Source organism: Dryobates pubescens, chromosome 10 (assembly GCF_014839835.1).
Source record: "Dryobates pubescens isolate bDryPub1 chromosome 10, bDryPub1.pri, whole genome shotgun sequence".
Taxonomy (NCBI): domain Eukaryota; kingdom Metazoa; phylum Chordata; class Aves; order Piciformes; family Picidae; genus Dryobates; species Dryobates pubescens.
Window position 1 is genome coordinate 38,170,018 of NC_071621.1, and position 15,944 is coordinate 38,185,961.

At 42.3% G+C, this 15,944-nt stretch overlaps 1 protein-coding gene across 2 annotated transcripts in view; it reads right to left on the reverse strand.

The window, feature by feature from the left end:
- The window catches only part of DLG2 (discs large MAGUK scaffold protein 2), a 1,098,948-nt gene that overhangs the window by 579,103 nt on the left and 503,901 nt on the right, over positions 1 to 15,944 (reverse strand). For both annotated transcript variants that reach the window (XM_054164548.1, XM_054164550.1), the window contains one exon: positions 9,314 to 9,475. In XM_054164548.1, the coding sequence (XP_054020523.1) occupies positions 9,314 to 9,475 (162 nt within the window). The remainder of the gene's footprint in view (positions 1 to 9,313; positions 9,476 to 15,944) is intronic.

Genomic DNA, 15,944 nt, shown 5'->3' on the forward strand with positions numbered 1-15,944 from the left:
GGTACTCCATCCCCTTGATGAACTTTGTGGCCCTCTTCTGGACCTGTTCTGACAGTTCCATGTCCTTCTCACATTGGGGGCCCCAGAGCTGAACCTCGGTGTCCAGCTGGGGTCTCACCAGGGCAGAATACAGTGGCAGATGAACAACATCATAGGATGGGAAAAGACAGCAATAAGAATGTGGGAAATCAAGTTAGTGAAGAGTCTAGAACTTAAAAAGTCACCTGAAACATCAAGTCTGACTATTTTTGCTGTTTCTCCCAACGGCACAAGCGTCAGTAGCAATATTGTCTTTAAAAGATGATTAGAAAACAAACACAATCCACTGAAACAGACATGCTGCAGGAATCCAAACAGCAACAAGAGTCTTCCCGAGAAGTGTCAGTTATCTGGTGCTCCCAACATGTTACTCAACTACAGTCTCTAAGACTCATTGGGAATAAACTCTTGAGAAGAGTTGGAAAGCAATGTCCAGTTCAGAAAGATTTTTTTTCTTTCAAATGACAAAATTCTGCTGTGTTTTTTTTTAAAGCTCTACAGTCCACTGGAGCAAGGTGAAATGAAATCCACAGGAAACAAGAGCTTAAAAAGGAAGCACTTGGAAAACAAACCAAACCAAAACAAACAAACCCCCAAACAAACCAAAACCAAACCCAGCAAGAAACCAAAGCACTTCTTAGTCTGCCAAGATACTCTGCCATAAGGTCTGACTAAACAGATTTTGTCCTCTTCATTCTGGAGGCTGCACCCATCCACAGCCTCAGTAGCTGAAAACTCCTGCTTTGCACTTTCTTCTGCACCTAATACTGACAAGAGCCAGAACACCCTTGGATGTATGAATGCCTATTTCTACTGAGTGAGTGAATTATCAAGATATTCCTCAGTGAAAAGGTATTATGTGAGTTTAATGCTTCATTTAAAATGTGGAGTACATTCCCAAGTGTCACACGTAGCTGAAGTCTGACAGAAGGGCATTTCAGCTGCCGAGCTTAGGGAAAAAAATGGTGCTAAACCTGTCTGACATCTCCCAGAAAAATCCCTCCTGTTACGGCCTGACTAATAACACCAAGATGCTTTATTGCACTTTTCATCGGCAGGTCACAAAACCCTTCGGAAAGATGCCAAACATCATTACAGATACCTTGCAAATGTACTGATACTCTTGGACTCCTAGGCTCAAAAAAAAGGAACTAAAGAGAGGTGACAAATATTGCTTGTAGCATTTAGCAGAGATTCCATGGGTATACTTGATATGTTTCTTTATTTCAGCTGGGTAAAGCCCTCACCTTTATAGCAGTACATCTCTCCCTGTTTATTCTATATTGTGTGAATAGTTCATGTGGCCAATACATCAAGGGAAAAAGCAGCTCAATGAATTACAGGGATGCAGGGAGTAAGTAGTGCTATGGAAACGTTACAAAAAGACAAGGGGAAAACGGGCTTCCTATAATGCCTCATTTTCCTTGATTATAGCAGAGACGTGGCCAGAAATATTTGCAATATATCAGTCTTTTATTCGCCCCCCCCCCCCCCCCCCCCCCCCCCAAAAAAAAAAGAAGACTCAGAACAGGACTATCCTTAGGAAAAATCTATTATCTGAAAAACAAGAAAAAACCACAGCACCATAAAGCAGCTAATTAACACTAATGGATAAAGCACCAAGCAGATTAAGAATAGACAAAGTCTCCTGAAACTGCAATTCAGATTAACCTTTGAAAAGCCTTTCAATACCTGGGAGACCCCAATAAAGTGAACAGAGTCCATAGCCTGAAAACAGTTTAAAGTTCCTTTGAAAACGCCTTTCTTCGTTCTTCAGACAAATCTAACAACTTACACTGGGCTAGCAGATGCTGCCACAATTCGACTGGCTTCTGTCAGAGGCCATCATTTGTTTTGCAACAACAAGAAAACAAAAATAAAGGATTGCAATGCCTAAGATTTACCTTAAATTGCTGAGGTTTCTACAGTTACATCACCCACTGACAGAAGCAATTTTACTTGCCTGCTCTTTAATTCTCTGAGAAGCTAGGAAGATAACAAGATACAGACTGCAACAATATAAATAATGTGGAAAGCCATCAATCAGAAACCCGAGGCAAAGAAATCAGGAGCACAAACTTTGCTATGACAGCAAAACCCAAAACCTGTTCTTCATTAGTAACTATTCTTCAGTTTTCAATATTCAAATCTTGCACCATTTCAGGACTTCCTTTGAAGTAAGACAAGGACTGCAGAAATGGGAAGCACTCCTGCCCACATGAAACCGAAATGCAGAATATTCAGAATACTAATCTATAAGCTGCTTGTTTCATCCTGAACCATAACAAAATGAAATAAAACTCCAGATTTACTTTTGCCACTTCTCCAAGGGCAAGAACGGGCACGGGCACATTTGTGTGTGCTTCCTTTGTCTCTTTTTAACACCATTAAAAACCATGGAGCACAGATACAGATCTATGATGTCTGCTTATCTGCTCTTACAGTAAGAGATAAGAGAAAAGCAGTACATGATTAAACATGTAACAAGTGTTGTATCTTAATGAACCAACCTCCTGAATATTCAGAGGCGTTCACTACCAGATACAGACTGCAGGATGGGACTTTGCCAATAACTGCATATCAAAAAGGAGCAGGGGCAAGAAAAAGAAAATACATACAAAAGAAATGAGAACCTCAAAACACAAAAGCTAGGAAGCTACCAGGGCAGAGATCAAAAGTGCTATTGTAAGATCGTTGCTACTGGGCTGAGCCACCCTGGGGCTAAAAACTACTTCATGCAGATTAGCTATAGTTATAAAATGCAGTCAGTGTAAGCAAAGAAAAGAATGTGAGATTAAATTTTAGATGGCTCGCTCATATATCCATGCATACATTAATATGTCCTTTATATAACCCCAATTAATTTTGTAACTGCAAGAGAAAACTTCAGACTTCTGTTCCTGACACATAACAAAGCACCAGCCTCTCACAGCCTTTCCACAGCTCTTAAGAGCCTCTGAAATGCAGCATCTTTGCTCTGGGAGAGCAGCCTGTGCTGTGGCACAGCCTTAATTGTTTGTCACACCTGAACAACAGAAATTAAACCAAATTTAGCCTTATCTTGTTCTCTTCCCTATCAGAACTTCACCTCTAACATTGGCTTCTTCCCTGGTAATAGGAATTGAGAATGTTCAGCAGCTCTGGGAAAAATAAATGGAATTTCTTATCACAGTTAGATGATCCCTCTCAAAAGCACTATGAACTGTATTTATGAAGGAGCATCAGGCATGGTAATGCTGAAAGCTAGAGCAACCAGCTTCTCCTGCATGTGTCTGGTTCTCTGTTAGCTAGAGGTATTTACAAGGGCAGGAGCAGAGGACTTTCCAGCTGCACAGGCACGTTGAGTCTATTTTCTAATGTTGCTTTGCAGCTCTATGGAGCAACATCTCCAGTCACACTACTGCCCACTTGATACACTGCAACATCATGGGAGCCTTGATGTTTGCTGTTTTCACCCCACCTGTGAGTAGTGCCGTAGTATTTTATACAGAATGCAACAGCAAACAAACAAAGATAGTCTCAAAACTTTTTGAATTGAGAAATGGAAATGTTTCATTTGGCAAAGAAAACAAAAATCAACCCTCTGAAAATCAATATGGAATGTTTTGACCTTAATTATTCAAATAGTCTTTAGATGTCTGTATTTATTGAAGCCAATGTTAATTCATGCAATAAGTAGCTTTTACCTAATCTAAATTTTTAGATGTAAGAAATTACTCTTTATGGCAGTTTCCAGGAAGCTCAGGCTAAGGCATTTTTCACAGATTAATTAATCATGCATGTTCATCTTCAGAGCCTCCTTCCTCATCCTTGTGAATTTGACAGAAAAGCACAGCAACCACTGTAGATTTGCTCTGACTCACGCTTGGCCAAGGAGAGATGATGAAAAAGCCGTTCCATTAAAGATAGCAAAGGAAGTGTGCCAGATTGTAGGCACCTTCACAGTAATGAGCTTCCTGCACCAGGTGGATAATAAGGATGTCAGACTCTACAGAGTCAGGGTGGGAACTAGGATAGAAAAAGAGCAGAAACAAAACATCTTTTCCCCAGTAGGTGCAGAGAATCTCAAGTCATAGGTAAAGCACGAGCATTTCCCTTCAGCAAGGAAAACCAACAAGTGGAATCAGCTTGCTGTGGTAGTGTGAGAAGCAAATCCTCTGAACACCAATGGGCACAAATCAGATATGACTTCCATTTTGCAGACCACTAAGCAAATGAGTTGCCCATTTGCTCCATGTAGAGGTGGTTTTACCTTCTCTCTGCTGAAATGTCATTCCATCAAATCCTGACTGTCTGTAAGATCTCAGCAATCCTGCAGAGCTGCAGGACAGCACCCAGAATGGATAGGAAGAGAAGGAATATCCAGAGCAGCTGCTTCCCTTCTAGAAAGGGAGACCAACTCTCCTTTTAAGAGTTTTCTGAACTTCCTTGTTTAAAAATATCTTAGGCTAATATAACAACAGTAACTTACGTGGCTGCTTGTTTGTGCACAACTGTCATTGATGCTTATACTCAAACCTTACATTAATTCAGGAAATGGAGATGGAATAGCCTGACGCTCATAGAATGCTCAGGCAAACAAGCAGGTGCAATATCCTTACATGGATTCTCAGTCTTAAGCTTATCTAAAGGAAATGGAATATACTTTAATAAATTAAACATCTAACATCACTGACAATGTTCATTTAGAAGCCAGAGTTGTTCATTTAATGAACACTGTTCCTAAGAGACAAAGATGGAATCTAGAGATAGGAATTGTTTGTCTGAATTTCAGGTATGGATGTGTTGTACTCAGATGCAGAAGGCACCTGATTTACAACAAAGAGTTTTCACTGAATTAGCACTTTGTCAGAAAAACTTCAGAGCGGGTCAGTGAAGCTCCAGCGATGCAGATCGCAGGCTTGTGAGCTTGCTGCACCATCTAGCGGCAGAAGAGGGAAAGTGCAATAAGTGTGTTTTAAACTACCGCTTCATTACTTTCTCCTTTAATAGCTTAATGAACCACAATTTCATCACCTCCATAAGTCGCAAAGAGCATTTATAATTTTATAATGGAAACTGTATCTTTTAGGAAACTTCCCAAGCTGCTCAGGCAGCTTCCTTACATGCCCCCCATTCCAGCTCTCCTTTCCTCCACTCCCCGTAGAGTTTCTTTTTGTGTGCCAGCATGCCCAGGAGCTCCTTGTTCATCCAGGCAGGTCTCCTAGTATTCTTTCCTACTTTCCTCTTCGTGGGTACACTTTGCTCCTGGGCACAGAGAAGGTGATCCTGCAACCCCTTTGTAAATGGGCATTTCTATCTGTTCTGCCCTTTTCCTCTCTCTGCTCTCTTCTCAGCATGCCGAGCTCTTATCTCTCTGGTATTTTCTTGGGCAAGTCGAGGCTTTTGGCCTTGAGCAGCCTGGCTAATTTGTGCTGTGTAGCTAGGGCCTGGTTGGTGGAGGGGGGGGCAGGGAGGTACTGGGGTTTTGGCCTGATGGAGGTTTGCAAAGGTTCTGGACTAGTTAGGTTCTGGTAAAGACAGGTTGGAGGGAACTGGGCTGAGGCTGAATATGATTTTGTGCATTTTGTACTGTTGTATATAGTTGTGAATGGTATTTCCATCTGAATTTCCAAATATTTCCAATCCTGTGTGAAGAATTTTGCTTTTACTCCTTTGGGGAGGGGTAAAGGAGCTTCTGTCTGCTCAAACCTATGACACAGGACAACTGTTCTTGCTCACTATTATCTTCTGAAAGGAAGTGACCCTGTTAGTGCACGCCAGATTTTAGGTACTTGAGAGACATATCAAATATGAAGTACATCAAACCACATAGTCTGGAATGTGAAATTACATCTGAGTGCCTTCACAATTTGTACAGCACAACTTGATATAAAGTTTAAGATGCAGCTGTTTTACACAACATGGACCACAGCAAGCATCTGGAATCACAAGTGTTAAAAAAAATTAGTGTTAGGAATTCCTTCAAGAATCCCCAGAATGTTTTACCTGCATATATTACCATGCAGATTTATAGACAGGTCCATGGCTTCTCTGATGGTTCCTCATCCATAAAACTTATAACTGTAATGATGCAAGTCTGTGCTCAAGCTGTCAAGCTGTCTCTAGATTCAGATATTCACTGGAAACTTGGAGCATAGGCAGGACAAGGGCAACAAGCAGTCTACCTGTACCAACAAGGTACAACACTTAGGGCTTCCAGATAAGGCTGTGGGTACTGGTCAGTTGTGAGGGATGGGACCAGCCACCCTGAGGGACAGTTTTCTGATTGCATGTCCTTTGCAGATTTCTTCCCAAATGCACACAAATGTAAGACAACAAATTACTTTCTCCAGCCAGATTCCAGTCACTTAGGAAAAATGATGTAAGATGAATGTGTGGCTTGACCTTGGGACACCACTTTGGTTCCAAGGCATCTTAACTAGATTATTTTTATGCTCTCTCTCTCTTTTTTTTTCTTTTATGATACTATTTCAAACATAACAATATTGGGCAAATCATTCTGTCATCAGGGCATTTGTCAGACACTAAACACAAAAGACTGCCTCAAAAATTCTTTGCAATGCATGCTGTGATGCTGCAGACCTCTCTGTGACAATCATCAGTGAAATGCAGTCAAGCCGTGACTGATCCCCACTCAGTCAGCCAGCCACCCCTGCTCACACAACGTGCCTGCTGGCTGGTGGCTGGTCAGACAGCCTACTGACACACGGGAGGTGATGGCATCCCTCTGTCAGCACAGGCTGAATTGTGACTTTCATTTACACACATTTTCCCTTTGCACCAAACGTTCTGACCTGCATTCAGAAAACTGGGGCAGAGCAAGTCAACTTTTCCAGTGCAAAGAGCTCTCAGTGGAGTTTTCTGACAGCTTTATCCCACTGCAATTGCCAGTGTTGTCTCATTCCTAAGCAGCTGACAGGCTGTATTTGGACCTCAGCATTTGTTACACGTCCTGGCAGCAGGATTCTAGCAGCTCCACCTCTCACACAAGGCAACAGCAAATTTCAATTGCAGGCACGTTTATCCAAGCAATCTTTAAAGAAGAGTGTTTCACATTTCCCTAGGAGGGCAAGCTTTGGGCTGAGAGGCAGCATGCCTCAGATGCGGCCATTATTCAGTGCAGCCATGTCTACACTGCAGAGCTAAGAGAGGGGTGGAATACTTCAATGATATCAGGCTATGGGATGGAAAGTCTGCAATTCAAGTCTATAATTTAACTCTATAAGTTAAGACAACAACCAATTCTGATTAGATTTTTGGAATGACATTTCTCAACTCTGTGAAATATCACTGAGGGAAAAAATGTCTAAATGGTACTTTCAGTAAATTCCTAGAAAAAAATCTGAATTCAAAGAAGATATCTCAGACAAGAAGGGTACCACAATGCCATTGGTTACAGCAGAAGGTTTACTCCAGCCAGTAGTTCTCTACTGAAGGTTAAAAGACAGGACATAGACTGCAGGACAAAGGAAAAAGGAACTTCAAAACCATCTGAAGAGACAAGTTACTAAATTTAGATTAAGTGGCAGGCACAAGACACCATTAAGTGGCAGGGATGAGACACTGTGAATCTGAAGGTAAGAAGGGAAAGGGACAGACAATGACAGAAATTCTCAGGCTGAAGAGAAAACTTGAGAAGACTCTGATTTCCTAGAAAAAACCCACCATTATATACCCCCTCTCCTCACATCACTTCAGAAAACAGCAGCAAGATCAAATTAGACTAGGAGTTGATTTAAAGGCACTGTAAATGCCTGGGGATACCCTTCACCTCCCTTCACAATAAGCTTTTTGTCATCATTGCTACATTATCAGCCTGGATCATGCTGCCTTACTTGAAAGTCTCCAAATGTGAAGAAAAATGCCTAATTTCAGCTTCCATGAATAAAAAGCACCACTATAATCTTAAAACTCAAGGCACCCAAGAGGAATGCTTCCCTTTCCTGTTTCCCTTTCAGGCAAGAAAGTGCTTTGTCTCTGATTGTCCCCTGAGGTTACACAGAGGCCACACGGAGGCAATCATTTCAAATAAGTAAATTGATCTACTTCAGCATGAGAAGATACATCACTGCTGGATACTGTTGGCTTCTGCACTAGAAGTTAGGCAAACAACCCTGAAAGCTGCTAAAACATGAGGAGAGAAACAACATTTAAACTACACGCAAGAACAAGAGCAGGGGACAAAGATTAATTCACATGGCTATTCCATGAAGGCTCAATGAACAGCAGCTGCATTCACATCAATCTTAAACAGTAAACATTTCCTTTCACTTGCAACCATGCTGCAATTGCTCTGCTAGGCAACCGATGTCCATTTCACAGGCTTTGAGCACCAGAAAGAGCAAACCCCATCTGCCTTGTTTGCTGCTTTGTTAGCTGAAGGAATAAAACTATTACCCAGAACATCACCACTGCTAGTGAAAACTGGTCTTCTTTTTGTCCCCTTCTCAAGCCTAGTAGAGAATAAAATATGAAAACCATCATACATATCACTCCCCTGTATTCCTTTCATTAGAGAGCTTTTAGGAACGTCTTTAAACTGTTGCAGCCTTACTGAAGAGCAAATGTAACTTTCAGGAATGGATTTCATTCTGGTTTATATACAGGTTCACCATGAAGATAACCATATTCTGCCCAGAAAGATATAGCAGGGGACATCAGAGACATACAGAAATTTCTTCTCTATTTTGTAAATAGCTGCCTCACTTAACAGAGACATGCCTCTGCATCACTCTGAGTTGCAGCAAAACCTGTAGCAAATAGCAAGTGCTTGAGCAGTACAGATCTGAATAGTCACAAATGAGCTCCCATTTCAGGCATAACTTAAGGCTTTGCCATAGCTTTTTGTGATATGCAAAATCTAGGATTCCATCCACTTACAGTAGCTTGTTATCGGTTTCTGAAGAAGGACAATCAGGAAGGCAAGTTTGCCATTCAAAAAATCACCATGCTATTGAGGCTAATAACTTGCATTGTTCCTTTCTCAGTGTACAGAAAACCAGGCTCATTTGCTAGGAATGATTTTTCCTCAGGCAAAAATATCACATAATAGCTAAGAAGCCCAAAACTCAACATCAAGCTTTGACAAGTAGACCACCACCTTCTACATGACATTGAGCCTTTAAAATCCATCACAGGACAATCACTCTCCAAATACACCTTTCAAAAAGCAGCGTTTCCGATCGTACTGCAAAACAAGATAGCCAAGCGTACCATGCTACGCGTTTTCTTGGCTTAGCAGGACCACAGTCACAGAGAGTATCAGTCCTACCTTCAAAGGAGAAATGTGCGACTGTAAGACGTATCCATGGACATTCTCTATTTGAGACAAGTTCTTCTCTGACACGTGAACAAGCTCTGGGCCTCTCACTTCGTGGGTTAATCGAGGCAAAGTATGATCATGTGGAGCATCCTCATCTTGATAACGATATTTCTAGAGAAAAAGTGTCGTGGAAGAGCAAATAAGTTTTGAGTAGGCAATGCACATGTGGTAATGTAAATACAGGATAACAGATAAAGTACCAGACCTTAGACAAAGTAATCCTCAGGTTTCCTAACGTATTCTAGAGAAAATATCCCTCCCTCTCGCTTTTTTTCCCCTTTTGAACATTTCATTAAAGATAGAAAATGTGGCACATCACACTGATGGACAATATGTTCACCATGGGGTAGACATCTGAGATGACATAACGTCCAAGGCTGACGCTGAAAGGAACCAGACATGTCGACTGGCTGAGCCATAACACCAGGTCACATTGCACATCCCCACTTCTGTAGTCTCCCTGTGTAAACTGTTAGTCATTTCCCATTCAGTACCGTGTATTCTCATGATGGAGATCACACACACAGAGCCACAGGCAGGTGAAAAATTGCTATTCCAGTGAAGTTTTCCCCTTGCTCTGAAGACTAATTAGAGCATCAGATGCTCCACAGAGAGGCAACGTAAGAAAGAAGAGGTGAGAAACTTGTCCGAGATGCAGAATAAGGCTGGTAACACTAAAGATAAAAATAAATCACCGTATTTGGGTTGTAGCTATAATTCTGTCTATAAAGGAACCTTTCCTTGCCTGATGGGCCAGGCTGTCTCTTGTGGTGGGGCCACTGGATATGTCTGGAGCTGTCTGAAACTGCCCGTGTCTGGCAGGGGCAGAAAGTGTCCTAAGTCTTTGGCAATAAGAGGGACAGCTAGTGCCATTGTAGATGTCATTTTCAGCTGACAGCTATATCCTAAAACATTGGGATGAGCAAAATCAAAGACTAAGACTTATCTGGAAGGCCAGGTATAAGAAGCCTTAAGTTTAGGTGTGCTCACAAGGACATTTTGAAGCAGACCGCTCTGCTGCAGGAATTCACTTTGACCACTCAGCTCTGGGGTGCTTCTCCAGAAGAAATCATCCCAGTTAACTCCTGACTTCACTCTCATGTATGGAAATGGCTCAGCTGTTGCCAGCTATTTTCAGAACACCCATGAGCCATGACTTATTCTGCTCTTCTTCTCTGGGATATGCCTGCAGCCCATCCCATGATCACTCTTCAAATAACAAAATTAATGAATCTATGAAATGACTGGCACCAGACAAGTATTGTTTGGGCAAGAAGCCATCGGTCTAATAGATGTTACTCCAACCAACGTCACATTAGAGCCTTGGCACACAGATCGTTTAAGCCCCAAGCAATCAATTATTGTTTGAATCCAGTGAGTACTCTTTCAAAAGAGACAACTACTCAGAGACACTCTCTTTAAAGTGAGTCATTTGCTAAAACATGATTTGGAGAAATAACCACAGAATGCCAGAATAATTCATCTCCCCTGGAAATGGTAAAAATGAAAATGTCCGGTGACAGCTTTCCAAAGAGATGGGATAGTAGTGGCAGGAGCCAACAGTGAGTTTGGGCCAGATCACTCATGCAGCTTTACAGCACAAGAAACATTGTAAAGTGGCATGAGAGAACATCTCATTGTGTCCATCAGTATGTCCTTTCCCCATCACCAGTGCAGCTCCTGCATAAATGAAAGTCAAGGCTCAGAGGAATGTGTCTCACTTTGAGCCCTCAGGTCCCAAAAGCCAGAGCACTTCAGTGCATCTCCATGGGCAGACTCTTCCATGAAATCTGATGCTTTACAATTAAAATGAATCATTTTATCTGATTACTGCACACCCCCCTAAAAAGTTCAATAACATTCATGTTCATGTGCCATAAAGTGGAAAGTTCATAGAGCATATTTCTTCTTTTCCACTGGTTTGATTTGGGTTAAATTAGCAAGGTGGGTATTACAAAAATATAGTTATTTCCCCCCCAGACCCTACCTCAAATTATGTATGAAACTTATTAAATTATTTACAGGGTCTCTTCAGCAGAGAATTCTACCAAGATGCTCCTGGGCAACTTTAGTACCATTTAGAGAATTCAGAAAATGGAAAAGGCTAAGCCACGAAACAGCTTTACCCCAGTCACCAAATCAGAGGCAAGGCAGGGCCTGGGGAAAGCCGAAGGGAACGGCAGGTTGTACTCCTGAGTACGGAGCAGGAATTTGTCGACAGACCCTAGATCTCTCTTCGGTGGCAGGCTCCAGTACTGCAGTTTGTAATCCAGTGTGTGGATAGCGTGGCACAATCCAAAGGAAAAGGACCTGCCAGAATCAAAGTGCCCATAGACACGGCTGCCACGAGGGAAGCTCGGCCAGCGGCACTGTCTGAGCAGTGCAAGAAAGCCCCAGGCTCACGGCAGGCAGGGAGCAGGACCCCAGGGCAGGCAGGTCTGGGGAGAAGCCAGGTAGCAAGCAAGATGAAGGTGAGAGTGGAATATGAGAGCAAGAGCCCTAACCGCCTTCTGGTCACTCTATTTAATGTGTTTCTAGACAATGAGTCCAAGGCCAAGGTACAACGGGCACGAAGCACCCCACCTAATCATAGCTCCCAAGCCCAGCAGACCTCCCCCACTGGTAAGTACCTTTGAGGGACCTCCACCCCGGCACCGTTTTCCTGTCCCTATTCAAACCTCTGCTGATGGAGATGGGGGAAGGGGGGTTTGGAGCACACCGTAACATCCATATGCCTTTATGTGTCTCTGATCCCAAGCCCAGCCTTCTTAATCTTTACAAAGTATGAGCCTAGAGCATTTCTGGGTCAATCCTGTTATGTATTTTGCCCTGTTCTTAGCTCCAAACTCATTGGGTTTCATACGTCTTTCCTCTCATAGTTATCTCTTCGCTGAAATATTTTCAGCTGGGAACCAAAACAGCTTGATGTAGCAAAAAGCCAATGGTAAGGCTGGAAGAATCAAACCAGGATCGAGACTGTCCCGCAGAAACGGCTCATTCCTCTCCACGATTGTCCTCAAGGGGGCATGCCAATGTCCTTGAAATGATCCCATTCCCTAGAAACCAGATTTTTCTCTAAGGGTTAATTCAGATTTCTGGAGGGGAAAGCATGCTTGCACGGAAATGCTACTCTTCATTTGACAAAAGAACAGGTGGATGTCTCATGATAATTAAATTACAAATCAGTGCCTGCTGCTGACAGGGTATTGTACGCTGCCAGCTAGCATCAGATATTTAAAATCCTCTGTAATTACCTATAATGGGGAGTGGAGTGCGCTGCTGTGAATTTTTAATACCAACCAGCGTTTTTATAAGAGATCATTCCCTTTACAATGTGAGATTATTACAGCACCATTGCTGCTTACATAGTACCCTCTAAGTGAGCATCTCTAAGGTTGTGTTTGCCAAAGCTTTGTCAGCTAGACAGGACTGAAGAGATGAATCCAGGAGAAGGTCAAAAACCTTAAATTTCAACAAAGCCAGCTTTCCAGAAAGCCAGGCTACTGCCCCCCTTCTACATGATATTAGGTCCAGAATTCATGAGTTACAATAGCCAGGCTACTGCCCCCCTTCTACATGATATTAGGTCCAGAATTCACGAGTTACAATAGCCAGGCTACTGCCCCCCTTCTACATGATACTAGGTCCAGAATTCACGAGTTACAATAGCCAGGCTACTGCCCCCCTTCTACATGGTATTAGGCCCAGAATTCAGTTCACTGGTTTTACTCACAGTGTGAGGAACAGACAGCTAAAACCATAGTGGACCTGATCCACGCAGATGAAAGTTTAATCTGCAAGGTCCCATTACACACATTAATGTCGCCTTGTCCTACTTTTGTGCTCAGTGTTTTCAGTGGTCCTCTGTTGATTTTTACTGCTCTCCAAAGGTAGCCAGCTTCAAAGTCATACAGATGAGTGTCTTGAGAAAACAAACGTTACGATATGCACACACAAGTCACTGGGCATTCTTCCAATCGTGAGTAGAAATAATGTTACTCATCCAACTGATTGCAAATGAGCAACACAGCTTGAATTTTGAATATTTGCAATCAATCTATATAGTAAGAAGTGAAAAAAAACTCTTCTCATTATATAAAATGGAAGAAATCACAATCTGCTTGCTAAGACTGTGGAAGTAGATTAGGAAGCTCAAATCATTGAATAATTATACTTATTGTGAATGATTTGCTCTTTTGCTTATCCAGTAGATTTCTAAGCAGCTTGCCACTATGTCACCACAATACCTTTCATCCAAGAAGCCCAAAGAGCTTTACAAGTAGCAGTCAAGTCTGACAGCATCCTGTTGAAATAAAACCTATGTGCATCATCTAAAGGTGGGTAAAATCAGGCAGAGAAATACAACAACTTGCTCAAGGTCACAGAGAGAATCATTTCACTAAGCAGTGGTAGAACTAAGAGATTTTCCAGTCTGCTCTTCTAAGCTCAAGACCTAGTGTAACTACACAAGCTTAAATGGTAATAATAATGATGCCTAGATTTATGTTTAGTTCTGGGGGAGGGTTGTTGGTTGGTTTGCCTTCCTCCCCCCTCCATCCTCCCCAAGGGTTTCAGGAGGTAGCAGACTTTCTAAAGTCACAAATGAGGTTTCTCTCTACGTCAATGCAATTGCTAGCACTGCTTTGTGCAACTCATATTGTGCTATCTCTAAGAAACACATAGTGCTTTTTACAGAACAAGAGATTCCCTTGAAGAGCCAAATTGTTCCACAGAAGGGACACTATCAGCACTAATTACAGGGAACTTGCGTAGCTTTTCCATTCAGTAGAACAAACAGTTCAATTGTTTTATTTTTTATTTTTCTCAAAAGAGGGGAAAAAAAAGAGGCAAATAAGGTTTTTTTTGGTTTGGTTTGGTTTTTTTTTTCTCTGAGTTTACTGAAATGAGCAACTATTTTCCCATTACAGGGAATTGGTGTTTGGGGTTTTTTTAAAATGCAAGTACAATGTAGTGGGGGGGGGGGGGGGGGAATTGCTCTCCTCATCTGGTTTTGTTGTTGTTTTTGTTTGTGTGTTGTTTTGGTGTTTTTAACTCTCAGTGATTTTCATTGTCGTGATGACGAAGAGGTGAAATGGACTTTAGCCACAGCATCTCTTCCTGGTTGTTAGCAGTTGCACGTTTTGCTCACAAGATGGCGCAGCAACCACCGAGTCAAAGCAGTTTCTCACTGAATCACGAAGCGTTGCAGGAAAAGGGAGAAGTAGCTGCCCAATGTCATAAAACTAAGGACGATTTTTACTTTGAACTGCCCCGGTACAATGCTATTAAAAATAATAACAATAGAGCCATCCTTTATAGTCCGTCGTTAACAGCAGATTATGATGGCACACAAAGCCGGCAGCTGCACCAAAGTCTAACAGTTCATATAAGCATCAAAATTCCTGAGCAAGTAGGAACCCATTGGTTTTTACAGGCTTTAGCATGAACAAAAACACTCTGTATTGACAAGATTGAGACTAGCCCAGAATGCTGCATTCCTCAAGGAATTCTAAATCCTAATTAAAACCGCCTGCATGCAAATCTGTACCATGAGGTATTCAGCTCCATATGCTGCATCGCATTTTGGACCTGTTAACAGCATCAGTTTAGCCCTCTGGAGGTTGCTACTTGCTATCCAATCGTTTAAAATAGATTTTTGACTTGAAGTACCAGTTTTAAAAAAAGACACTCTGAGAGGGTGGCTTTGCTAGTATTAAATAGTGAATGTGGCTGCAGACTACAAAAATAAGTAAATTGAAAAGAAAAAAAGTTCAGCTAATACTGATTGTTTATCTAAGCAAGGCAAAGGAAAGACGTGGGTGGAATTACACAATTCAGCAGCAGCAGGCTGTAGCCACCTCTCCATCCCTTCGTCCCACAATAACTTCAGTTTTCATGCTCCTTTTTATGGTTTTCAACTCTTCCCCTCAAAAAAAATATTCCTTTCCACTACATTCATGTTCCCACAGCCACTGTAGACGTCTTCATGGCTCAACAGCTCCCTTTCTTGTGCTGCTTCCCCCCTTGCAGCTCCCTGTTCATCCCTAGAACCACCATTTCCCCACTCCCATTCCCTGATCCCTCCAGTTCTGCTGCCGCAGTCCCCCAGTGTGAGAGCACTGAGCCCCATGAGTTCTTCTTTTCCACCCATTGCCTGATCTGAAGAAGAGTTTCTGGCATGGGGCAGCTGTGCCGAGGTTACTACTGAGCACTGGAAACAGCGCTGGCAAATGCCACCGGTCACCATGTCTCAGTTTCCCTGGCAATAAGCCTGTGGTGGGAATGCAGCACAGCAAAACAAACACCCTGGTTTCGTATGAGAAGATTACAAAGTACTCATGTATTGTAGGAAATAAATGATACAACATTATTGCCTGAAACAAACAACAATCACAGAACAAATGGCTTGCCGCTCCTGTGTTTCCTGTACCAAAGATGCAGTTTTTAATTTAGTCCAGCTTTGCTCAGCACATGACACAGCAGGCCATTTGTGTTGTGCAGCTGAAACCCTCTCCCCAGGCTTCACGCTTGGGTGCCCTACTTAGTTGAATTTATACGCACAAAAAATAGGACTCCTCTT